Source organism: Haliotis rufescens, unplaced genomic scaffold, assembly GCF_023055435.1.
Source record: "Haliotis rufescens isolate VD_foot unplaced genomic scaffold, xgHalRufe1.0.p SCAF_8, whole genome shotgun sequence".
Lineage (NCBI taxonomy): Eukaryota > Metazoa > Mollusca > Gastropoda > Lepetellida > Haliotidae > Haliotis > Haliotis rufescens.
Window position 1 is genome coordinate 523,790 of NW_025964372.1, and position 27,835 is coordinate 551,624.

A 27,835-nucleotide genomic window follows, 5' to 3' on the forward strand; every position below is an offset into this window, starting at 1 on the left:
TTTACATTACTTCAATTATATTGACGGCGTGTCAGCTTAATGTGGGAGGGAAGCCCGAAGTGATGCATGTTCCAGGCGTTTTACCGCCTTGGTGAAACCCACGAGCATGATTGGGACGAACCGGGATTCGAACACAATCTTAATTTTTGGAGTGCCCAAGGGACGCAACTCTCCTTAGCTGGCTGGGCCACCGTGAAAACAGGACAATCAGTAAGAAATTTAACCGAGACTTTCATCACCTAACATCATCGATGATTTATTTACATGCAGTCAATCTTATCTCATTTGGAAATCCGGCATCGTTGGAATTCATCAATCACCAAATTTTCTCTCTGAAAAAAAAGCACAAGGCAGTGATGAGTAATAATAATAGCAATAATAATATATGTTATATTAATTTTAGGCACTGTATTTTTGTGTTGCTAGTTTTACGCCTCAATCAGCAACATGTTCCATCCATATGACGTCGGTCTTTCATAATCGAATTCGGATTAGACAATCCAGTGATTGATAGTGTGAGCAGCGTGACACGCCGTCACGTTTCGAGGACAGACAATCAAACAAAGCCATCGAGCCTGTCCACTAGATCCATTTCATCGCTTTTAATATATCACTATCATTTTATATCATGATAAAAAAACATATCAAAATTATATACTCCGAAAAAATATATATTATTTATAAGTGTTGTTATCAATACTATTTTTGGAGATTTAAGTTAACTATAGGAATCAAGAATTTAAAATGAGCTTAGATTGGTAAGAAATATTTTTGTTTTGCTTGTTTAACGTCGCGCACGCCAATATCCCCGCTACATCCCAAAAATAATGGAGTCTGAACCAGATAATCCAGTGAATGAGCAAAGTTCCGCGCCGTCGGGGTATGATGGCAAGACTTCTAACGCAATCACCCGTCATCGAGAACGACGACCATAAGGTGAAGTCCCATTTCGAACCTTGACTCACCTCAGGGGATGAAATATGTATGGCATATATACTTTCGTACCAGATCTACTGCTGTGAAACCATTGTAGATTGTCCCGAAGACGTTGTTGCCTCGGGTGCTGTTGTTGCGGGTGCTGTTGTTGCGGGTGCTGTTGTGGACTTCTCTGTTGAAACGGATTATGTTACCAAGTGAGTGAGTGAGTGAGTGAGTGAGTGGGTGGGTGGGTGGGTGGGTGAGTGAGTGAGTGAGTGAGTGAGTGAGTGAGTGAGTGAGTGAGTGAGTGAGTGAGTGAGTGTTACCCCGCCCTTAGCAATATTCCAACAATATCAGGGCGACCAATACATGAAATATTGCTCCATGCAGTGTACCCATGTTTGGAATCGAAAAACCCCTCGTTATTGAAGAACCGGTCTGCCTGTTTATTATAGCAGGGGGTAATGACAGATGGTGTCCCAGAACAAGAGGAATTCGTCCTGTGAGGAAAAAACAGTTGATGCCATACCATCAAAGTGAAAAACTCATTCTACAACAATAGCAAATGTATCATTGGAAGTATCACAAGTGCACACAATTGGTTAGCCCCAGTTCTTAAAGCCTATGTTTGTTTGTATGTTTTAATATCAACGTTGTATATTTGACGGCCCGTACAGTGTGGGGACTTACCGTATTCACAGATGTAGGAATAGTGTTGGGGCGACAGATGACAGGGGTGGTTCTCCCACGCATACGCTTTGGTGCTCTTCATCACCACGCAATCCTCCATGCCGTGAGCGAAGTTTGGCTCCCCGCTTGCCCAGTCGGTAAACGTGACGATATCACCTGACATTCAAGCAATATGTCTAGTATTACTAAATAATATGTCAAGTATTACTGAATAATATGTCTAGTATTACTAAATAATATGTCAAGTATTACTAAATATGTCAAGTATTACTAAATAATTTGTCTAGTATGGCTAAATAATATGTCAAGTATTACTAGATATGTCAAGTATTACTGAATAATATGACAAGTATTACTAAATAATATGTCTAGTATGGCTAAATAATATGTCAAGCATTACTAAATAATATGTCTAGTATTACTTAATAATATATCAAGTATTACTAAATAATATGTCAAGTATCAATAAAATAATATGACTAAATAATATGTGAAGTATTACTAAATAATATTTCAAGCATTACAAAATGATATGTCAAGTATTACTAAATAGTGTGTCATGTGTTAATAAATATTGTGTCAAATATTAATTAATAATATGTTAAGTCTTAATATATAATATGTCATACATTAATAAATCATCTGTCAAGTATTAATGATTAATATGTCAATTATGAAATGATTGCTAAATAACATGTCAAGTATACTGAACCGCAAAAAAAAATGTCACCTCATGCTAAAATTGCATGAAAAGTTGTCATTCAAATATCTGGGTATTTTTTTTCAAAGTTTCTAAAAATTAACATTACTTTGTCCGGAAAAATGAAATTTGATGATAAAAAAACAAAGCAGATGACAATTAAACCGATCGCCCAAACGTATCACGGCAACGGCCATGGTAACCCGATGCACGTGAGTTCCGTGCAAATGGAAAAGCACATGCGCTCCCCCATTTCTTGGTTTTTAAAAATCCACCCAGATCAGATACCATTTATTCGTTATTGAAGTGCTACCACATGCCAAAATTGACAAGAAATCGGCGACACCAAGCCCTTGGACGATTGCAAGCTGGACAAACCGTCCGGCAAGTAGCCAATGCATTTTAAATGTCCACGTAAGGACCATATACAGGCTGAAGCAACGGTACCAGACCACCAACACTAGAGATGACCGACCACGTAGTGGAAGACCAAGGTTCCCCACCCGACGTCAGGATCGTCAGATTGTGCGACAGCATCTTCAAGATCGCTTTGTCACTGCTGCGGAAACTGCTCGGCAGACCATGGGGACACACCAGCGACACATTAGTGCGGACACCGTTCGTCGATGATTGACGAGCAGACACCTCCACTGTTACAGGCCACACCTAGGACCCTTTCTGACACCACGTCATTGCCGGGACCGTCTTCAGTGGGCAACACAGCACCAGCATTGGCGCCATCAGCAGTGGAGAAGAGTCCTCTTCTTAGATGAGAGCCGTTACTGTATCTCAACAGCAGATGGCAGAGAGGGAAAGTCTGGCGACGCCGTGGGGAACTTTATTCGGATGCTTGAGTTGTTGTAGTCCGAGCATCATGGTATGGGGTGGAATTGGTCTTTTTGAAGAGGGCCCAGAACATCGGTCCAGCGAGAGACAATGGTGTCACAGCAGCTCGGTACATTGATCAAGTCTTGAGACCACTCGCCAAACCTCATTTGGCACGTCGCCGCAACATGATAACGCCCGTACCCACACTGTGAGAGCAACAGGAGATTTCTCCAGCAGAATGGCATCAGAACCATGCAGTGGCCTGCCCTCAGTCCCGATTTAAATCCCATTGAGCACCTATAAGGCGAGATTCAAAGACGGCTGAATGACGTCCGACCAAGGCCGACAACTGCAGCCGAAGTGCCTGTGGCCTTCATCAACCACTTCATCCATTCCATATATCGACGTTGCACGGCAGTAATCAATGCACATGGCGGAACCCGAGATACTGACTTGTGCTGCCATTTTCTCAGAGACTAGTGTTGTGTTTCACTTTAAGAACATTTGACACTTTAATTTCAACCTTGATAATCAGTTTTGCCAAACTTCATCTTTTGAATCAGTCTCAAAGTATGTTTACAGTGTTTGGTCAAATAAGGCTTCTCATATATCTATCCATGGTGACGTTTCTTTTGCGGTTCAGTATATGGATAAATAATGTGCCAAGTATTAATAAATGAAATGTCAAGTGTCTGTGTGTGTGTGTACGCGCGTGTGTGTGAACGTGTGTGTGTACGTATGGGTGTGTGTGTACGTGTTTGTGTGTGTGTCTGTCTGTGTCTGTGTACGTAGATGTGTGTGTTTGTGTACGTGTGGGTTGATGCTTGTTCAAGTCCGGAATAATGCCGGTTACATGATGCTAACCCACATGAATTGGTTCACCTAGCATACCCCACTCAGACACAGTATACTGACTCTGAGCAGACCAGTCCCTGTTTTAGTCCCATAATGCCGCGCGCGGAGGGTAACAACAAGCGGCATCGTTTAACGTCTCTTGGCTTGACGCCGCTTGGGATAGACCCCGACCTTCCGCTCTCCGGGCGGACGCTCTACCCCTAGATCACGGAGGCGGTCACGAAAAGTAAGGATATGGTACTTGGATGATGCAGCAACATTGACAGGAGTTCTAAAGAGAAGGTTTGGGCATCGGTAATGTGAATGGATAACGTCAACTGACGTCGTGCTTTGACGGCTAGCATACAACACTTTTGCCACCTCCCTGTTCCCACTGCACCGTGACGACGTATACAAATACGATTAAAGTCTGGTTAAACGTTAATACACCCACATTTTCATGAAACTTACTTATGTTTGATACTGAATGAAATATATTCCTGGAAAGCTGCCTTTCGTGACAAACGCAAATTAGCATCACTGTAATGAAGTTTGAATGTTACTAAAAGAAAGTTACCCGAGGCCCATTCATAACTGGACTCAGTTTTCTGATCGTTTAGGCCAATCCATATGCCGTGGTTGGCGAAGTCCAAATCAACCAGAGAGCTGACGAGGAAGGCCTGGGTTTCCGCATCATTAACAGTGACAAGAAAGCCGCCCTTGCGCCGACATTCAGCTTTTGCCACTGGCCAGTATGTCTCCCGGTAGACGGCAAACTCATAACACCTATTCCTGAATGTCCGCAAGTACTGGTTCCTTGGGATAGTCGAGGGGCATTGGCTGAAAGCGTCTTCTTCTGTCAAAGCTTAAACGGAATATTGCAACAGTTAGATAAAACACAAACAATCTAAATATAAATATTTGCGTCTGTTGTGGTGACTTTAACGTGTTGTATAACTCAACAGAGACCAGGATAACAATCGCTACATGATTATATCAATCCACATGTACATTCTTGATATTAAAATGTGAGAGTTCACCTTTCCTCGAACACCAGGTAGCATCACCACTTTCTTAGTGTTTTGTCGGAATAGTGCATTTTTGTGATTGTGATTGGCAGGTTATGTCGTTGCTATTTATACTCATTCAGTAACAATATAAATGTATACCAATTTTTCATCTAAACAAATGTCTGCAACTTTCACGCGGTGCAATATAGGGGCGGTGGGGTATCCTAGAGGTTAAAGAGTCATCTTGTCCAAAGTCCCTGGTTCGATTCCCCACGTGGGTACAACGTGTGAAACCCAAAAATTGTGTCCCCCGCGGTAATGTTGCGGGAATATTGTTAAAAGCGGCGTAAATCCCGAATCACTCACGAATAAAATACAAAAGTACTATATATATTGATATATATTTATGGCCAACGCTGTCAATTCCTACACACAAAACTGACTGTACATATGCTTTATACTATACGGTAATAAGATGTACCAAATCTTGAACTGATATTGTGTCCTGATTTTCTCACAAAGTTTGATGGTTGTAACGTCATGTAAATATATGAAGTGTAATTAAGGTCCCAACTAAACAATACAGTCAACAACATTAGAACAATGTTGAGCACCATTACCCACAACCAACATAGCCGTGTCTACACATATCTGTGAGTGAGTATCTGGGCTACCAAACCTCATATACCTACAAAGGTCAAGATCATATTGCGACATATCACAATACATGGACAGGTGAACAAATCGCCAAGGTGCTATTTATATCCTCCGGTTATCGGTTTACGCGCACAGTTTTCGCGCATTGCTAAATCTCCGTTGATTGTGTATACACATAAAGTGATGACGTCACAATGACTGTTTTAGAGAACGACGTCTTATGAAGAGGCAAATTGAAGACAAATTGAACTTTGTTCAACATGGACATTTCAAATGTTTCAACTACATTTAAACTGGTCGGAGATGAGGCGAGATCATGAAATCAAAAATGTACAGTTCAATATATGGGTTCACCGCCAATATCTAGTGAAGACACGGGATTGTCACGTGATCAGGTTTTTCTTAGCGGTACTCTATTTGGTCAGTCTCAATATATTTGTTTAATTTTCTAAAGTAGTTTTTTGTGTTCGGGATATTTCTGTGAACGTAATACTTGGAAATGAAATTGTGATATGTCATAAAAACGGCTTATCGTATTACGGTACAGAAAATCAATAACAGAGGAAGTAGAATATCAGCCTGAACGCAAATGTCTTAGTGACTGTGGAACTGTGTGTTTTTACAGGATTCCAGCCAAGTAGATATAAAGGACAATGCAACAGTAACTCCTGTCTTTTTAACGCCCTCCTACTTTCCTTTCCAGAGAAGAGTGAAGTGCGCGAATATATAATATGACATATGACCAGTATATTTGATGATAAATATGCAAGGAATTCGGGGGGACCGTTATGTGAGTTCAAGACAACCGGGAATTCGACACATCCAAGTTCGACACAACGATCTTCGAATGTATATGTAAAGTTAAATGTTAAATACAAAATCCCACTTATAGTTTCTCAATGCGCTTTATTACTCCTTTAGCCAACCAAACCCATATCAGAAGCACTGGTAAATTATAGACGTCGGAGGAACGTCATCCTACCAGGTGAACCGCACGAACAGCTGAGACCATCTGCTTAAATTGGGGCACGGGGTAGAGGGTGGTTAAAGTATTCTCTCGTCACGTCGATTATTTCACATCAGTTTCTAAATTTCTACTGACATACTCACCAGACAGGAAGAGACACGAAAGAAGTATTCCTTGAACGAGACTCATGCTTCTCACTGTAGTTTTTACTCTATTTCGCTGTGTATATATAGACACAGTTCCTTAGGTGGTTTAAGATAGTGATAAGGACGACAGCTGAGCATGTACACATGCACGTCTCGAGCCTGGAACAGATAACCCTCAAACGACCTTTATTTTAATGCACTTTCAAAGCGTACTAAATCCCAAAGGGACGCAACTCTGCATAACGTGGCCCTCCGCACTATGAGAACAGATCTGGGTCAGAATAGATCTTAAGCAACCCATGCTTGCCGTAAAAGGCGACAATGCTTGGCGACAAGGGGATTGGTTGATGCATGTCACTGTGTCCCACCTGCGTGAATCTATGGTAATCATTAAGGAGTCAGGCTACAGAAGTTAACATATTAGCCTTTGTTGGTAACTCTCATAGAGACGTAGAGTACACTCTTCACAAAAAGAAACGCACAGGTAGATTTTTAGTAAATGTATTGTACCAAATAAAGTCGATATATTTAATCTAATATCATAGATACAAATAGTACATTTTGGAGCTCGATAGTAACATGTTGTTGTACAAATGCATTGGAAACTGTTCATTGTCATGTCACATAAGGCCACAAGGTTGCGCTGAACTCAGTATCTCGTGTGACCACCCCGGGCAACAATCACGGCTCTGCATCTCCTAGGCACTGACTGGATAAGTGTACGAATTCTGTATATCTATAGTTAAAAATAACAAACGCACTCACAACGTTGTGGGGTTTTAATTTTAGCAATATCTACATGCCTCCACCGATCGTCTTCATTATAAAACAATATTACAACAACGTATATATATTATTACTTTGAAAAGATTAAATTTAAAAAAAATACCAACAACGTTACACTGTAGATATATCAATGTCAACAGCGTCATGTATACCACGATGCTTGTGTCAACATTATACTCCTTGTTTCTTGAACACAATGACAAAAATATCAGGAAGTCATACTTATGAACACATATGACTAGAACTGAAAGGTGCCATATTCTCATTCCTGATTCCGAAGGTACCGGGGCGGTCGGGTAGCCTAGTGGTTAAAGCGTTAGCTCGTCACGCCGAAAACCCGGGTTCGATTCCCGACATGGGTACAATGTGTGAAGCCCATTTCTGGTGTTCCCCGCCGTGATATTGCTGGAATATTGCTAAAAGCGGCGATAAAACCATACTCACTCACTCACTCACACTGAAGGTACCACATCTTCTGTGTTACACATGTGCGCTTTCAGACAGCATAGGTACATGTACTTGCAGCAATAGGTAGGTATGCCGCAACCATTCTTTGCACTGTGTGGATCCTGGATCTTGCTATTCTCTTTTACGATATTGAAGTTAGACCAGGACCTGTTTACACTTTTCTCAAACACCTGGTGTCATGTGGGTTGACTGTGGAGGTGAGGTGAGGTGAAATTGGGTTTAACGTCGCGTCCAAGATTATTGCACTGATATAGCGACGTGCATGCACGTGTGTGTGTGTGTGGCTGCTTGTACTAGTCTGGACTGATGCCGATTTATAGTGCTAGCTCACTGAGATACCATGCCGCAGTTTAACATGAATACCCCACTCAGACACAGTATACTGACTCCGAGCCGACCAGTCCTTGTTTTAGCCCCTTAATGCCGAGCGCCAGACAGGGTAACAACAAGTACCATCTTTTAACGTCTTTTGGTATGACGCGGCCGGGGATCGAACCCCGGACCTTCCGCTCTCCGGGCGGTCGCTCTACCACTAGACCACGGAGGCGGTCCCTCAGAAGGTAAAATGGTTAATCAGTTTCATTACTCAGAGCTTTTAATCCACACTCCAGTTGTATTCGAATATTTTTTCTTCTTTGACCAATGCATAAAGGCTGTTCATACTTTATTTAAAGTCAGTGGGGTTGAAGGTCACCTGAATAATACAAACTATAATCATAATCATTGCGATTCGAACCTACAAGAAGCGGATCCACACACAGACAAGAGACGTTACTGTGCACACCGAATTGTGTCGCCTCGTCTCACAAGACAAGACAAATTCTGCCCCCACAATGAACGAGTGCGTAGTTCTTTATAAGCACATGATACAATGATGTGACGTGCGCGTTCCTCTTTATGAGCAAATGATACAATGATGCTACGTGAGTGTACTTCTTTACAAGCACATGATACAACGATGTGACGTGAGCGTACTTCTTTACAAGTACATGATACAATGATGTGACGTGAGCGTACTTCTTTATAAGCACAAGATGCAATAATGTAAGATGAGCGTACTTTTATATAAGCACATGATACAATGATGTCACGTGAGCGTACTTCTTTATAAGCACATGATACAATAATGTGACGTGAGCGTATTTCTTTACAAGAACATGATACAACGATGTGACTAGAGAGTACTTATTTGCAAGCACATGATACTATGATGTGACGTGGGCGTACTTCTTTACAAGCACATGATACAATGATGTGACGTGAGTGTACTTCTTTACAAGCACATGATAGAATGATGTGACGTGTTCGTACTTCTTAACAAGTACATGATACAATTTGACGTGAGCGTACTTCTTTACAAGCATTAGTTATAACGATGTGACGTGAGCGTACTTTTTTACAAGCACATGATACAATGACGTAACAAGAGCGTATTTCTTAACAAGTACATGATGCAATGATGTGACTTGAGCATACTTCTTTACAAGCACATGATACAACGATGTGACGTGAGCGTACTTCTCCACAAGCACATGATACAACGATGTGACGTGAGCGTACGTCTTTACAAGCACATGATACAACGATGTGACGTGAGCGTAGTTCTTCACAAGCACATGATACAACGATGTGACGTGAGCGTACTTCTTTACAAGTACATGATACAATGATGACACGTGCGCGTACTTCTTTACAAGCACATGATACAATGATGTCACGTGCGCTTACTTGTTTATGAGCACAAGATACAATGATGTGACGTGGGCGTACTTCTTTACAAGCACATGATACAATGATGTCACGGTCAGCGTACTTCTTTATGAGCACAAGTTTCAATTATGTGACGTGGGCGTACTTCTTTAATAGGGACATGGCACAATGATGTCACGCGTGCGTACTTCTTTATGGGCACAAGATGCAATGATGTGACGTGGGCGTACTTCTTTACAAGTACATGATACAATTATGTGACGTGGGCGTACTTCTTTACAAGTACATGATACAACGATGTGACGTGGGCGTACTTCTTTACAAGCACATGATACAATTATGTGACGTGGGCGTACTTCTTTATAAGCACATGATAAAATGATGTCACGCGTGCGTACTTCTTTATAAGCACAAGATACAATTATGTGACGTGGGCGTACTTCTTTAATAGGCATATGACACAATGATGTCACGCGTGCGTACTTCTTTATAAGCACAAGATGCAATGATGTAAGATGAGCGTACTTTTATATAAACACACGATACAATAATGTGACGTGAGCGTATTTCTTTACAAGAACATGATACAACGATGTGACGTGAGCGTACTTCTTCACAAGCACATGATGCAATGATGTGACGTGTGCGTACTTCCTTACAAGCACATGATACAACGATGTGACGTGAGCGTACTTCTTTACAAGCACATGATACAATGACGTGACGAATTGTCTCGAGATATCAAGCTGTGCTTTGTTTTACTCGTCACTCATGACAGATGCACTTGCCCGCCGACGTAGTTGATGTGTTTAGTCGTGCAAAGCTTATAAATGTCCATGTCATAACTTTGTACAATCCTTGTATTAGTACCACGTGTCTCCTCCCAAGCACATGTTAGAGTGTGTATCTTTTACGTTATAAACATTTAGGAAATGGATAAACATATTTCCCTCACACTTCAAACTGCTTCTGTCGTCAGTTATGAAAGAGAAAATGGAACAGTGTCATTATGTAATTATTTTCAGGATATTTTGTCTGCTTATTTTCATACTTTATGGAAAAAAGTATGTCACGAAAAGGGTTCACACATATTCCTGTAAACAAATGGTCACTGTTTAACGATCTCAGCAGAAACGAAAACAGGATATCAAAGAGATTCTGTTTGAACAATGGTCGATATAGCGTCTGCTTACATAGTGCATCGATTTGAAATCGAATAAGAGAACAAGACGCAAGATGTCCACTGCATTGTCTTCAAATATTCCATTTTTATCTGATTACCTAAACAATCGACAAATCAATCCACACTGCTGGGTGTCCCCGTATAGCAGCACTACTGCAGGTGTGTATTTCCTGTCTAGCAGCACTACTGTAGGTGTATATTTCCTGTCTAGCAGCACTACTGCAGGTGTGTATTTCCTGTATAGCAGCACTACTGCAGGTGTGTATTTCCTGTATAGCGGCACTACTGTAAGTGTATATTTCCTGTATAGCAGCACTACTGTAGGTGTATATTTCCTGTATAGCAGCACTACTGCAGGTGTATATTCTCCCGTATAGTGGCGCCACTGCTGGTGTGTATTTCCCCGTATAGTGGCGCCACTGCAGGTGTATATTCTCCCGTATAGTGGCGCCACTGCAGGTGTATATTCTCCCGTATAGTGGCGCCACTGCAGGTGTGTATGTCCTGTATAGTGGCGCCGCTGCAGGTGTGTATTTCCCCGTATAGTGGCGCCACTGCAGGTGTAAACTTCCCCGTATAGTGGCGCCACTGCAGGTGTGTATGTCCCCGTATAGTGGCGCCACTGCAGGTGTGTATTTCCCCGTATAGAGGCGCCACTGCAGGTGTGTATTTCCCCGTATAGTGGCGCCACTGCAGGTGTATATTTCCTGTATAGTGGCGCCACTGCAGGTGTGTATGTCCTGTATAGTGGCGCCACTGCAGGTGTGTATTTCCCCGTTTAGTGGCGCCACTGCAGGTGTGTATTTCCCGCATAGTGGCGCCACTGCAGGTGTGTATTTCCCCTTATAGTGGCCCCACTGCAGGTGTGTATGTCCTGTATAGCGGCGCCACTGCAGGTGTATATTTCCCCGGATAATGGCGCCACTGCAGGTGTATATTTCCCCGTATAGCGGCACTACTGCAGGTGTGTATTTCCCCGTATAGTGGCGCCACTGCAGGTGTGTATTTCCCCGTATAGTGGCGCCACTGTAGGTGTATATTTCCCCGTATAGTGGCGCCACTGCAGGTGTGTATGTCCCCGTATAGCGGCACCACTGCAGGTGTGTATGTCCCCGTATAGCGGCACCACTGCAGATGTATATTTTCCCGTATAGCGGCACCACTGCAGGTGGATATTCTCCCGTATTGCGGCACCACTGCAGGTGCATATTCTCCCGTATAGTGGCGCCACTGCAGGTGTATATTTTCCCGTATAGCGGCACCACTGCAGGTGCATATTCTCCCGTATAGTGGCGCCACTGCAGGTGTATATTCTCCCGTATTGCGGCACCACTGCAGGTGTATATTTTCCCGTATAGCGGCACCACTGCAGGTGCATATTCTCCCGTATAGTGGCGCCACTGCAGGTGTATATTCTCCCGTATTGCGGCACTACTGCAGGTGTATATTCTCCCGTATTGCGGCACCACTGCAGGTGTATATTTTCCCGTATAGCGGCACCACTGCAGGTGTATATTCCCTGTACAGCAGCACAACTTCAGGTGTAGATATTACATAAGGTTATATTGTAAGTTTTAACATTATTTGTTTGGTGTTTGCAGGACGTTGCAGGCCCCTGTGCATCCCTCATGTGTCCGGAGCTCTCGGTCTGCAGAGTTAACAGACTGAACCAGGCTTCCTGCATACACGGTAATATCCAAATGCATAAGGCATAAATGGTTAAATATGATCTTTGTTTTGTTGGTTTGTTTGTATTTTAACGCCATACTCAGCAATATTCAAGCTATATGACGGCGGTCAAGTAAATAATCGAGTCTGGACCAGACAGTCCAGTGATTGACATCATGAGCATCGATCTACACAACTGGGATACGATGACATGCATCAACCAAATCAGCGAGCCTGACCACCCGATCCCATTAGTCGCCGTTTACGACAAGCGTAGTCGCCTCTCAGGGCAAGCATGGGTTGCTGAAGACCTGTTCTACCCCGGATCTTCACGGGTCTCTGTGCCTATTGCTGTTAACTCATATACGCATGTGTTTACAGTTGTATGTCAGTGTACATATACTTATGTTTGCCAGTGGATAATGTTCCATGCTCATATGTGTCTGTCAATGTTTATGGACGTGTGCATCTGACTGTGGGTAGTATGCCCGTGAGTGTGGGTGTTCTTGTATGCAGACACGTGTGCGCCAGTGTCTTATAGACGTGCATTGATTTTCAGGATGTGGAACGTTTTAGAATAAATAGTTTTTATGCACTATATATCTCGTACACGTGACACTATCATGAACAATTTACTGATGCAGTTAAGAAGATCGCTCAAAACATTGACGACCCTTTAGCTGTTGTTTCTACTGTCATAAGTTTAAGTGTCAATGCTCATGATGTTAATCACTGGATTGCCTGGTCCTGTATTGTCTGACGAACCAGCCAACCAACCAACGGCTCAAATGTTTAGCCATTTGATTATGATTATTTATTGGAATAATATGGTTGACTGAACAACACTATCGCGAAGAGACCCAGGTTAGAAGAGGTCGTATAATTGCGGGTAGCTTAACCCGACGGGATGGGGTTTCATATGTTTTTGTATCAATTGTTTTTAGGTGATACTTGTTTCCAGTGTATGTGGTGTGTGATAACTATAACTTTGTTTTACAGAATGTGAAAATCCACCCTATCTGGACAATGCAGTGTTGACAGTAGCTGAATACCATGTTGGAGCGTTAGCGTCTTATATTTGCAAACCCAGCCATATGTTCTGCGGAACTGGCCACCAGCTACGATGTGACACTTCCGGTCAATGGAATGGTACCGCGGGCACGTGTGGAAGAACAGTTTGAACAGATCCTGTAAGTAAAGTGGTACCAGCTCATGATCGAATAATCCCCTTAAGTGAATGAAATACCCATTGAAAATTAATAGTGTTAATTGAAAGCAGTTATTAAATTGAAAGAATTGGTCGTCGGAACCTGTATTTGTCGTAATGGGCGTTAAATAGAGAGCTGGTCACGCTCGGTGTCTTGATGACAGCGTCTCATTGGACATGTGTATCGTTAATATCAATCACTGGATTTTCTGGTCCAGACTCGAATTTTTACAGACCGCGGTTAAAGAGCTAGAATGTTGCTGAGTGCGGCGTTAAACAACAAACAAACAAAGCATGACGTATCCACATGTGAACGCAGCTGTGAAGCCTAAATACAGCCTCCCTGCCAGTGATGGATCGCGGGGTCATTACTGTTGTCCATCGCCGCTTTCTGACAATTATGGGGGCGGTCGGGTAGCCTAGTGGTTAAAGCGTTCGCTCGTCACGCCGAAGACCCGGGCTCGATTCCCGACATGGGTGCAATGTTTGAAGCCCATTACTGATGTCCCCAGCCGTGATATTGCTGGAATATTGCACTCACTCTGACAATTATGGATATTTTTACTGATACTATAATAACTTTAAAAACATTCAGACATAATTATTTCAACTTTTGCAACAATATTGATATTTGATATATGGCGAAAACTACCTACACCTTCCGTTAATGTAGTGAGTGAGTATGGTTTTACGCCGTTTTAGCAATATTCCAATAATATCACGGACACCAGAAATAGGCTTCACACATTGTACACATGTAGAGAATCGAACCCAGGTCTTCGGCGTGACGAGTGAACCCTTTAACCACTAGGCTCCCCCCGCCCCTGTCCTCGCATTACCCGTTGGCCATGTCAATTGGCCGGTTAATTGGAGCGAGTGATTTGGTTTTAAGGCCGCTTTAAACAGTGTTCCACGGATTCCACGGCGTGTCAGCTTCGTGTGGGAGGACAAAAAAACCCGAAATTCTGCAGGTCTCAGACGTTTGGTGAGACCCATGAGCACGGGTATGGTTCTGACGGACATTGACACATAATCGGGTCGAACCGGCAACATCACCCGTGGGAGCCAGTTTTGGGTATTGCATTTGCAGCCACATGACACATACCCTGATACCCTGTTTGAAATGTTGTAAATGTGTGCAGAAAAATATAAATTTACAAATTTTCAAAGATAAGATGTCTAACATTAACAGCAGTCGTGTATTATTATCGTTTAGAATTTTTAAAATATTAAATCAAATTATATTTAAAAATAATAAAACCATGAAGAAGTATTCTTTGAGTGCTGGCGAAACGCCAGAGCAGCTATTTCCCGGATATAATATCGCGAACTTCAACTATTTTTAATTGAAAATCAAATAAGCTCCTCAGTTTACATGTAACCATGGTAACTGTGTCCATTCCGTTTCCAGGAAGTTCCGTTTATTGAGCCCCTACCTTGCGAGTTCACAGATAAATACAATCTAAGAATTGTCGGGAAACCTCTCGCGGAAACATGGTAAGTATACTCCAGGTGTTCCACGTGTCTATTTTCCGTATCGACGCTGCAAACACGTTTCATTTGACAAAAATCAAAAGGACTGAATAAACTGGGGCCTCTCAATACTGGCACCACACATGTAGTTACTAGGTAATATGCATTTTGTCTTAATTACACACCTTACACAATTATAAAAAAACGTCATTGTCAGAGAATACCCTGTCTGCGAAACAGAGTCTGTGGGAAGGTGGCACAGTGGTTAAAATGGCGCCGTGCGCCGTGCAGTTGAGAGAAGTCGTCTACAATCGTCACACCATGGCACTGCAGAGTGAGTGAGTGAGTGAGTTGGGTTTCAACACCGCTTTTAACAGTATTCCAGTTATATCACGGCGTGTCAGCTTAATGTGGGAGGAAATCCGAAGTGATGCAGGTCACAGACGTTTACCACTTCGGTGAAACCCACGAGCACGGGTATGTTGCTGACAAACCTTGAAACATAATCGGGGCGAACCGGGATTCGAACCCACAATCATAGGTTGCTGGCGTGCCCAAGGGACGCAACTCTACACAGCGAATCGCGGCGCCTTAGACGACTGGGCCACCCGTGTCCCCCTGGCACAGCGAGTGATATCATGCCGATGTCACAACAACTTTATTACACAATGAAGAAGTAGAATGTGGAAAATGAACAATAACGTCTAAGTAATATTTACAATTATGTCTTAGGAGGTGTTATTTAGTATTCGATCCACAGCCACTATAAACTGACTGTCAACTCCGGATATCAACCTCCAGCATTAGCAGAGGGTTTCATAATTTCGAATTTTCATAAACTCCAAGTCCAAGGGATGATGCTCTTTATTTCCTAAATATAATCTACTAAATTTCAGATTTGCAATTAATCTGAAGCAGGACACTGCGCTACTCCTCCAGGTCGACGCTCGCTTCAACTCCGGGAACTCCATTCGGAAAATTGTCTTCTCAACTGGCGACAGCACTATTCCAGCGTCCTTTATCAATGAGTTCCCGTTCATTACTGGCCAGACCTTCACGATGGATTTGGTTCACACTGACACAGATTACTAGGTATTACAACAGACTGGCATAGTATGCGTACTTACCCTATCAGTATTCCTCCCATCCCGTAGGGATTCAAAGAAAAACAGAGCCTAACTATCTCATGGTAATCAAATAGCCAGACACATTACGTTGACATCGATTTCTTGCGAGGTCCCGTGCCCCGATGGCGTTGATGGGTTGCCATACTTTCATCACTGGATTGCCTGACCCTGACGATTATTTACAAGCTGGCGTGAATAGATATATAATAACTCACTGTGGCGTTAAACAACATTCACTCATAGACTCATTCTTCAGATCTGCGTTGACTCAGATCACGTGTTAAGCTGCAATGCTTTTTTAGTTAGGTGACTGAATGTTTTCATTAAAAGATAACACAAACATCTCCTGAACTAAAATTCTGAAGAATATTTCACTTTAGAAATGCTTGTATTTATTTGTTTTATTTTTTTATGTTTATATTCTTTTGTACTGCTTTGTATTGTTTTGTTTAAGAATTTACTTTTTGTGTGCGTTCATTGCCGTATGCACCTCCATGGAGTGAGGGTCAAACTGTATAAACGTAACTATTTTATATCTCAAGGGATGTAGCGCTAGATGTCTGGGTGTGACTTCATGGTTACAGTGACAGCCAACAACCAGCTGTATAGTGGAATAAGATAGTGCCTCAAAAAGAGAGGTGCCATGAGCGTCTGTATGCTCAACTTGCTTAACAGGAACCATGGTTGTAGTTTGTATACAAGACATGTTTTCATGTTTTATCATCATTGGGTGAGAAAAGTTTGTTAAGAACTACCTCATTAAGTCAGTCACAATGACAGCGCGTAGTAATACATTTACATCAAGAACAAGACGTCAATATGGCCGACACGATAACCGTGACGGAAGAGATATCCGAAGTTGTTAATGAACCTGTGGCGGTTACATGTGTTAGTCATCTTAGATCGACTAGCTGTTCATTTAAAGGTGATTATAAACATGTGTCAAAAATACTAAGTCATAGATTGCGGTTGACTGTAAGAATCAGTCTAGATATGGATCGAGTCAATACGACAGTGGATGTGCATTTCTACGTTCTGCTCACTGGTGTGGGTCGTAGTGAGGGTATCCGTGAACGATCATGCAGTCAAGCTCTCTGACGTCAAGTTTAAAGGGTCAATATGAGCAGAAAGAACGCTTTTCTATGTATTCGTGCTAGGGAATACCCATGGGTTTCCCGGGAATGTTGAAGAAGTCCGTCAGTGTTTAAATCATTATAAAGAATACAGTCTCGTGAAAAACGTATGAACGTCTCTCTACCAATGGAAAAGCCGTGTATCGCGTAAACTGCAAATTTAAAAATTGTTGATTTGTATTGCTTTGTAGTGTTTGTGTTTGTTGTATTGCTTTGTATTTGTTGTATTGCTTTGTATGATTGTTTGGATGCTAAACACTCAACTCACGAAAATATTGATCGAACATTTCCTTCAGATAAAATGGCTGCGTGGGTGCATTATATCAATAAGACATTATACTGTGTCAATGAAATATTTATGCACCCATCTAACTATCGACCAACATTCTTGATGTCACAAATGGCATTATTATATTTTCTTATATTTCAGGTATTTATCAATGGCACGTTTGTTGGAGGCTATACGGACCACAATCCAGGACAAAATCCAAATATAGCTGAAGTTAAGTTAGACGTATCAGTGCAAACAGTGCTCTACACTAGAAATGTGTAACGTTGTGATCTGGTACTATCTAGTGAAACAAAACTTCATTCGCACATGCTTGCTGAAATGGCAAAGTCCATGCTCCAGAGCTACATATGTGGATTATAATATTACATGAATTAATATTCATATCTAAAAAATATAAGCATCTGTGTGGCTGCCCCATATGGAAAGTTTGTAGTTGTACCCAGTAATATTATGAAATGTGAGTCAAAGTTCAAGATCAATTTTATTAAAACATTTTAATTTTCAACTTTGTACACCACTACCCTACTCTACAATTTATATGTAAAATTTATATATTCTGTATTGTGAATTATTTAACACATAAAGATGCTCTTAAAAATCTTGTGATTATTGATTTTGTGTTGTCAGGGTCATTCTATTCCAACGGTCAGGTACAAGTACTCTTATATACTGAACAACAAAAGTTCCTGTGACATTGAATAAGATTAAATGCAAAGTTATGTTTTTTACCAGATCTGAAACAATTTCGGCTTGCAACAGATAAAAGACTCCTGTAAGTGTTCAAATGGTTTAATTTGCCATACTGACTTCAGAAAATTCGTGATCTCATAAAAAAAATCATGAATATGACAAAATGTCAATTTACAAATCAATAGCGTGTGTGTCCACCTCTGGTTGCGATGCAATAACACATCTTCGTCTCATGGAATGGACCAGGCGTCGCACAAAGTCCTGTGGTATATCTGTCAATATCTGTTGGAGCATGTTTCGAAGTTCATGGAGTGTGTGTGGAACATGTGATTGAGGTCGAAGGCGCCGATCCAACTCATCCCACATGTGCTCGATTGGTGAGAGATCAGGGGAGCGAGCCGGCCAGGGGATGACATTCACGTTGTTTTGTTGAAGAGAATCCTGGAGTAGTCGAGCAATATGAGGCCGGGCGTTGTCATGTTGAAAGGTAATGACTAGCCCATGACGACGCAAAACGGTAGCACAACAGGGCCGATGATCTCGTCGCGGTAGCGCTGTCCATTGATATTTCCCTTTACCACTATCAAATGGGTTCTCTGTCTTGCTGTAATCCCACCCCATACCATAACGCTGCCGCCCCCGAACCGATCTTCTTCCATGACACAATGATTGACGTAACGTTCACCTCGACGTCGGTACACTCGAATCCGTCCATCGCTGTGGCTGAGGTGAAAACGAGACTCGTCAGTGAATAAAATGTGTCCCCACTGCATGGCCTTCCAGCGTAGACGCTGTCTGCACCACTGTGACGTGCTTGACGGTGGTTTTCTGTCAAAATGGGACGTCTGGTTGGTCTTCTGGCGACAATCCCTGCACATCAGAGGGACGACGTACATGCGCGGACGGACGCTCTACCACTAGACCACGGAGGCGGTCTCCCGGGGCCAAGAATCAGGGCGTCATTGTCATGACAATTCAGACGGGTTGAGAATCAGGGTGTGGTCACTATGACAGTTTAAGGGGGGTGGGGTAGGGGGGAACAGGGTTTGGTCACTATGACAACAAGTACCTTACAAGTCTTTTGGTATCGAACCCCGGACCTTCCGCTCTCCGGGCGGACGCTCTCCTACCAGACCACGGAGGCAGTCAATGCATTGCAAGTGATGATACAGTTTTATCAGAAGTAAGTCACGGTAACCTTATTTCTTTTAGCAACATGTAACATAATGTATTGAAACTGAGCGGTGCATTGAGATCTCAGAGATATCATATGTGTATACATCATGTCATGTCTTATTTATGGCTATGGCATTTGTTTTGGGCACATGAATCAACCTCAAGGTCATAGTCTGAGAAAAGGTCTAAAAGCCAAATCCAGAAGGTTTTTAATAAAGTTTTAGGAAACTTTAACGACCAATGTGAAAGATCAAGGTCACGCAAAAGGACTTTCGTAAATTATGTTTGCTATTTTCACTAAGTTGCCTTTTTTCTACATATATTTAAGTCTGTGCATGTAGTGGTTGTGCCATTTGACTTATGCATATCAACAAGTAATGACAGTGTAAGGTACTAATGGTAGGTCACTATGTTTTTCGTATTCTATTTATAATCATCTTTGATTTTTATCCCCATAAGGGGGTACATAAGTTCCACATCATGCAAAGTAAAGTAAGCCATTTTATTCGTAGAATATTTGTTTGCTTTAATTGCTGGCTAAAATTGAATATATAAGCCGGCGGCTGAATGGATGGGCGACTATTTGTGTTGAGCATGTACCTCCGTTAATGTCACTGTGAGAGCAGGAAGGAGTGAGTGAGTTATTTACATTATTTCAATTATATTGACGGCGTGTCAGCTTAATGTGGGAGGGAAGCCCGAAGTGATGCATGTTCCAGGCGTTTTACCGCCTTGGTGAAACCCACGAGCATGATTGGGACGAACCGGGATTCGAACACAATCTTAATTTTTGGAGTGCCCAAGGGACTTAGCTGGCTGGGCCACCGTGAAAACAGGACAATCAGTAAGAAATTTAACCGAGACTTTCATCACCTAACATCATCGATGATTTATTTACATGCAGTCAATCTTATCTCATTTGGAAATCCGGCATCGTTGGAATTCATCAATCACCAAATTTTCTCTCTGAAAAAAAAAGCACAAGGCAGTGATGAGTAATAATAATAGCAATAATAATATATGTTATATTAATTTTAGGCACTGTATTTTCGTGTTGCTAGTTTTACGCCTCAATCAGCAACATGTTCCATCCATATGACGTCGGTCTTTCATAATCGAATTCGGATTAGACAATCCAGTGATTGATAGTGTGAGCAACGTGACACGCCGTCATGTTTCGAGGACAGACAATCAAAACAAAGCCTTCGAGCCTGTCCACTAGATCCATTTCATCACTATCATTTTATATCCTGATAAAAAACATATCAAAATTATATACTCCACATAAATATGTATTATTTATAAGTGTTGTTATCAATACTATTTTTGGAGATCTTAGTTAACTATAGGAAACAAGAAGTTAAAATGAGCTTAGATTGGTATGATGAAATATTTTTGTTTTGCTTGTTTAACGTCGTACACGCCAATATCCCCGCTATATGACGGCAGCCCGAAAATAATCGAGTCTGAACCAGATAATCCAGTGATTGACACTATGAGCAACGTTCCGCGTCGTCGGGGTACAGGGTATGGTGCACAAGCACCCGTCACCGAGAATGGTCACAGGATCCATTGTGTCATCTCGTACGACTACCGGAGTCCCAGTTCTAACCTTGACTCCCCTCAGGGGATGAAATATGTATGGAATATATATTTTTTCGTACCAGATGTACTGCTGTGCTGTGGTTACGGGTGCTGTTGTGGATCCGGACATCTCTGTTGAAACGGATTTGATATATTTAAATTATTGAACGACAGCGCACTAGAACATGTTTGTTTTACCAAGTGAGTGAGTGAGTGCGTGAGTGCGTGAGTGAGTGAGTGCGTGAGTGAGTGAGTGAGTGAGTGAGTGAGTGAGCATTACCCCACCCTTAGCAATATTCCATCAATATCAGGGCCACCGATACATGAAATATTGCTCCATGCAGTGTACCCATGTTTGGTATCGAAAAACCCCTCGTTATTGAAGAACCGGTCTGCCTGTTTTTTATAGCAGGGGGTAATGACAGATGGTCTCCCAGAACAAGAGGAATTCGTCCTGTGAGGAAAAAAGAGGTTGACGCCATACCATCAAAGTGAAAAACTCATTGTACAACAATAGCAAATGTATCATTGGAAGTATCACAAGTGCACACAATTGGTTAGCCCCAGTTCTTAAAGCCTATGTTTGTTTGTTTGTTTGTTTTAATATCAACGTTGTATATTTGACGGCCCGTACAGTGTGGGGACTTACCGTATTCACAGATGTAGGAATAGTGTTGGGGCCACAGATGACAGGGGTGGTCCTCCCACGCATACGCTTTGGTGCTCTTCATCAGCACGCAGTCCTCCACGCCGTGAGCAAAGTTAGGCTCCCCGCTTGCCCAGTCGGTAAACGTGACGTTATCACCTGACATTCAAGCAATATGTCTAGTATTACTAAATAATATGTCAAGTATTACTGAATAATATGTCAAGTATTACTAAATAATATGTCTAGTATGGCTAAATAATATGTCAAGCATGACTAAATAATATGTCTAGTATTACTAAATAATATGTCAAGTATTACTAAATAATTTGTCAAGTATTACTAAATGATATATCAAGTATTACAAAATAATATGTCAAGTATTACTAAATAGTGTGTCATGTGTTAATAAATATTCTGTCAAATATTAATTAATAATATGTTAAGTATTAATATATAATGTCATACATTAATAAATCATCTGTCAAGTATTAAAGATTAATGTCAATTATGAAATGATTGCTAAATAACATGTCAAGTATACTGAACCGCAAAAAAAAATGTCGGCTCATGCTAACATTGCATGAAAAGTTGTTATTCAAATATCTGGGTATTTTTTTCAAAGTTTCTAAAAATTAACATTACTTTGTCCGGAAAAATGAAATTTGAGGATAAAAAAACAAAGCAGATGACAATAAAACCGATCGCCCAAACGTATCACGGCAACGGCCATGGTAACCCGATGCACGTGAGTTCCGTGCAAATGGAAAAGCACATGCGCTCCCCCATTTCTTGGTTTTTAAAAATCCACCCAGATCGGATAACATTTATTCGTTATTGAAGTGCTACCACATGCCAAAATTGACAAGAAATCGGCGACACCAAGCCCTTGGACGATTGCAAGCTGGACAAACCGTCCGGCGAGTAGCCAATGCATTTTAAATGTCCACGTAAGGACCATATACAGGCTGAAGCAACGGTACCAGACCACCAACACTAGAGATGACCGACCACGTAGTGGAAGACCAAGGTTCCCCACCCGACGTCAGGATCGTCAGATTGTGCGACAGCATCTTCAAGATCGCTTTGTTACTGCTGCGGAAACTGCTCGGCAGACCATGGGGACACACCAGCGACACATTAGTGCGGACACCGTTCGTCGATGATTGACGAGCAGACACCTCCACTGTTACAGGCCACACCTAGGACCCTTTCTGACACCACGTCATTGCCGGGACAGTCTTCAGTGGGCAACACAGCACCAGCATTGGCGCCATCAGCAGTGGAGAAGAGTCCTCTTCTTAGAGGAGAGCCTTTACTGTATCTCAACAGCAGATGGCAGAGAGGGAAAGTCTGGCGACGCCGTTGGGAACTTTATTCGGATGCTTGAGTTGTTGTGGTCCGAGCATCATGGTGTGGGGTGGAATTGGTCTTTTTGAAGAGGGCCCAGAACATCGGTCCAGCGAGAGACAATGGTGTCACAGCAGCTCGGTACATTGATCAAGTCTTGAGACCACACGCCAAACCTCATTTGGCACGGCGCCGCAACATGATAACGCCCGTACCCACACTGTGAGAGCAACAGGAGATTTCTCCAGCAGAATGGCATCAGAACCATGCAGTGGCCTGCCCTCAGTCCCGATTTAAATCCCATTGAGCACCTGTTGGGCGAGATTCAAAGACGGCTGAATGACGTCCGACCAAGGCCGACAGCTGCAGCTGAAGTGCCTGTGGCCTTCATCAACCACTTCATCCATTCCATGTATTGACGTTGCACGGCAGTAATCAATGCACATGGCGGAACCCGAGATACTGACTTGTGCTGCCATTTTCTCAGAGACTAGTGTTGTGTTTCACTTTAAGAACATTTGACACTTTCATTTCAACCTTGATAATCAGTTTTGCCAAGCTTCATCTTTTGAATCTGTCTCAAAGTATGTTTATAGTATTTGGTCAAATAAGGTTCCTCATATATCTATCCATGGTGTCGTTTCTTTTGCGGTTCAGTATATGGATAAATAATGTGCCAAGTATTAATAAATGAAATGTCAAGTGTCTGTTTGTGTGTGTACGCGCGTGTGTGTGAACGTGTGTGTGTACGTATGGGTGTGTGTGTACGTGGATGAGTGTTTGTGTGTGTATCTGTCTGTGTCTGTGTACGTAGATGTGTGTGTTTGTGTACGTGTGGGTGGATGCTTGTTCAAGTCCGGAATAATGCCGGTTACATGATGCTAACCCACATGAATTGGTTCACCTTCGATACCCCACTCAGACAGAGTATACTGACTCTGAGCAGACCAGTCCCTGTTTTAGTCCCATAATGCCGCGCGCGGAGGGTAACAACAAGCGACATCGTTTAACGTCTCTTGACGTGACGCCGCTAGGGATAGACCCCGACCTTCCGCTCTCCGGGCGGACGCTCTACCCCTAGATCACGGAGGCGGTCACGAAAAGTAAAGATATGGTACTTGGATGATGCAGCAACATTGACAGGAGTTCTAAAGAGAAGGTTTGGGCATCGGTAATGTGAATGGATAACGTCAACTGACGTCGTGCTTTGACGGCTACCATACAACTATTTTGCCATCTCCCTGTTCCCACTGCACCGTGACGACGTATACAAATACGATTAAAGTCGGTAAAACGTTAACACTACCACATTTTCATGAAACTGCTTACTATTGTTTGATACTAAATGGAATATATTCTTGGAAAGCTGCCTTTCGTGACAAACACAAATTAGCATCACTGTACTGAAGTTTGAATGTTACTAAAAGAAAGTTACCCGAGGCCCATTCATAACTGGACTCAGTTTTCTGATCGTTTAGGCCAATCCATATGCCGTGCTTGGCGAAGTTCAAAGCAACCAGAGTCTTGATGAGGAAGACCTGGGTTTCCGCATCATTAACACTGACCAGAGAGCCGCCCTCGCGCTGACATTCAGCGTTTGCGTCTGGCCAGTATGTCTCCCGGTAGACGGCAAACTCATAACACCGATTCCTGAATGTCGTCAGGTACTGGTTCCTTGGGATAGCCGAGGGACATTTGCTGAACTCCTCTTCTTCTGCCAAAGCTTAAACGGAATATTGCAACAGTTAGATAAAACACAAACGATCTAAATATAAATATTTGCGTCTGTTGTGGTGACTTTAACGTCTTGTATAACTCAACAGAGACCAGGATAACAATCGCTACATGATTATATCAATCCACATGTACATTCTTGATATTAAAATGTGAGAGTTCACCTTTCCTCGAACACCAGGTAGCATCACCACTTTCTTAGTGTTTTGTCGGAATAGGGCATTTTTGTGATTGTGATTGGCAGGTTTTGTCGTTGCTATTTATACTCATTCAATAACAATATAAATGTATACCAATTTTTCATCTAAACAAATGTCTGCAACTTTCACGCGGTGCAATATAGGGGCGATGGGGGTATCCTAGAGGTTAAAGAGTCATCTTGTCCAAAGTCTCTGGTTCGATTCCCCACGTGGGTACAACGTGTGAAACCCAAAAATTGTGTCCCCCGCCGTGATATTGCTGGAATATTGTTAAAAGCGGCGCAAAACCCGAATCACTCACGAATAAAATACAAAAGTACTATATATATTGATATACATTTATGGCCAACGCTGTCAATTCCACCACACAAAACTGACTGTACATCTGCTTTATACTATACGGTAATAAGATGTACGAAATCTTGAACTGATATTGTGTCCTGATTTTCTCACAAAGTTTGATGGTTGTAACGTCATGTAAATATATGAAGTGTAATTAAGGTCCCAACTAAACACTACAGTCAACAACATTAGAACAATGTTGAGCACCATTACCCACAACCAACATAGCCGTGTCTACACATATCTGTGAGTGAGTATCTGGGCTACCAAACCTCATATATCTACAAAGGTCAAGATCATATTGCGACATATCACAATACATGGACAGGTGAACAAATCGCCAAGGTGCTATTTATCTCCTCCGGTTATCGGTTTACGCGCACAGTTTTCGCGCATTGCTAAATCTCCGTTGATTGTGTATACACATAAAGTGATGACGTCACAATGACTGTTTTAGAGAACGACGTCTTATGAAGAGGCAAATTGAAGACAAATTGAACTTTGTTCAACATGGACATTTCAAATGTCTCAATTACATTTAAACTGGTCGGAGATGAGGCGAGATCATGAAATAAAAATGTACAGTTCAATATATGGGTTCACCGCCAATATCTAGCGAAGACACGGGATTGTCACGTGATCAGGTTTTTCTTAGCGGTACTCTATTTGGTCAGTCTCAATATATTTGTTTAATTTTCTAAAGTAGTTTTTTGTGTTCGGGATATTTCTGTGAACGTAATACTTGGAAAAGAAATTGTGATATGTCATAAAAACGTTTGCTTATCGTATTACGGTACAGAAAATCAATAACAGAGGAAGAAGAATATCAGCCTGAACGCAATGGTCTTTGTGACTGTGGAACTGTGTGTTTTTACAGGATTCCAGCCAAGTAGATATAAAGGACAATGCAACAGTAACTCCAGTATTTTTAACGCCCTCCTACTTTCCATTCCAGAGAAGAGTGAAGTGCGCGAATATATAATATGACATATGACCACTATATTTGATGATAAATATGCAAGGAATTCAGGGGGACCGTTATGTGAGTTCAAGACAACCGGGAATTCGACACATCCAAGTTCGACACAACGATCTTCGAATGTACATGCATGTAAAGTTAAATTTAAAAATACAAAATTCCACTTATAGTTTCTCAATGCGCTTTATTACTCCTTTAGCCAACCAAACCCATATCAGAAGCACTGGTAAATTATAGACGTCAGAGGAACGTCATCCTACCAGGTGAACCGCACGAACAACTGAGAACATCTGCTTAAACTGGGGCAGGGGGTAGCCTGGTGGTTAAAGTATTCTCTCGTCACGTCGATTATTTCACATCAGTTTCTAAATTTCTACTGACATACTCACCAGACAGGACGAGACACGAAAGAAGTATTCCTTGAACGAGACTCATGCTTCTCACTGTAGTTTTTACTCTATTTCTGTATGTATATATAGACACAGTTCCTTAGGTGGTTGAAGATAGTGATAAGGACGACAGCTGAGCATGTACACATGCACGTCTCGAGCCTGGAACAGATAACCCTCAAACGACCTTTATTTTAATGCACTTTCAAAACGTGCTAAATCCCAAAGGGACGCAACTCTGCATAACGTGGCCCTCCGCACTATCAGAACAGATCTGGGTCAGAATAGATCTTCAGCAACCCATGCTTGCCGTAAAAGGCGACAATGCTTGGCGACAAGGGGATTGGTTGATGCATGTCACTGTGTCCCTATTGCGTGGATCTATGGTAATCATTAAGGAGTCGGGCTACAGAAGTTAACATATTAGCCTTTGTTGGTAACTCTCATAGAGACGTACAGTATACTCTTCACAAAAAGAAACGCACAGGTAGATTTTTAGTAAATGTATTGTACCTAATAAAATTGATATATTTAATTTAATATCATAGATACACATATTAAATTTTGGACTCGATAGTCACATGTTGTCTTTGTACAAAGGCATTGAAAACTGTTCTTTGTCGTGTCACATAAGGCCACAAGGTTGCGCTAAACACAGTATCTCGTGTGACCGCCTCGGGCAGCAATCACGGCTCTGCATTTTCTCGGCACTGACTGGATAAGTGTACAAATTCTGTCCAGTGGAATTCTTCGCCATTCTGCTTGTAACGCGTTGGCCAGTTGTGGGAGTGTCTTGGGCGTGTTCTGACGTTGACGTACACGTCGATCGAGTTCATCCCAGAGGTGTTCGATTGGGTTGAGATCTGGAGATCTCGAGGGCCAGGGCAAATCGTTGATGTTGGCATTATGAAGGTAGTCTACCGTGACACGAGCTGTGTGCGGTGGAGC

The 27,835-nt window shown here is 42.1% G+C and overlaps 1 protein-coding gene across 3 annotated transcripts; it reads right to left on the minus strand.

The window, feature by feature from the left end:
* Positions 1 to 235: 235 nt before the first annotated feature.
* LOC124119105 (C-type lectin lectoxin-Lio3-like) lies at positions 236 to 27,043 on the minus strand. Of its 3 annotated transcripts, none has more exons than XM_048389684.1 (5): positions 26,888 to 27,034; positions 4,548 to 4,835; positions 1,609 to 1,764; positions 1,006 to 1,108; positions 236 to 332 (listed from the first exon to the last, which is right to left on the minus strand). In XM_048389684.1, the coding sequence occupies exons 1-4, from the start codon at positions 26,931 to 26,933 to the stop codon at positions 1,011 to 1,013; spliced, it is 588 nt and encodes a 195-aa protein (XP_048245641.1). In that variant the 5' UTR covers positions 26,934 to 27,034; the 3' UTR covers positions 236 to 332; positions 1,006 to 1,010. The 3 variants fall into 3 exon arrangements, with proteins under 3 accessions (XP_048245641.1, XP_046337461.2, XP_048245642.1); XM_046481505.2 differs by lacking the exon at positions 26,888 to 27,034 and adding an exon at positions 6,748 to 6,904; XM_048389685.1 differs by lacking the exons at positions 236 to 332; positions 1,006 to 1,108; positions 1,609 to 1,764; positions 4,548 to 4,835 and adding exons at positions 20,533 to 20,629; positions 21,328 to 21,379; positions 21,897 to 22,052; positions 24,679 to 24,966 and having other exon boundaries at positions 26,888 to 27,043.
* Positions 27,044 to 27,835: the final 792 nt, after the last annotated feature.

Coding starts and splice junctions, on each gene's coding strand:
- LOC124119105 (XM_048389684.1), bottom strand. CDS start 26,933: ATGAGTCTCGTTCAAGGAATACTTCTTTCGTGTCTCGTCCTGTCTG. Junction 4,836..26,887: donor TTCGTGTCTCGTCCTGTCTG/GTGAGTATGTCA, acceptor ATTCCGTTTAAG/CTTTGACAGAAGAAGACGCT. Junction 1,109..1,608: donor TTCCTACATCTGTGAATACG/GTAAGTCCCCAC, acceptor CCGTTTCAACAG/AGAAGTCCACAACAGCACCC.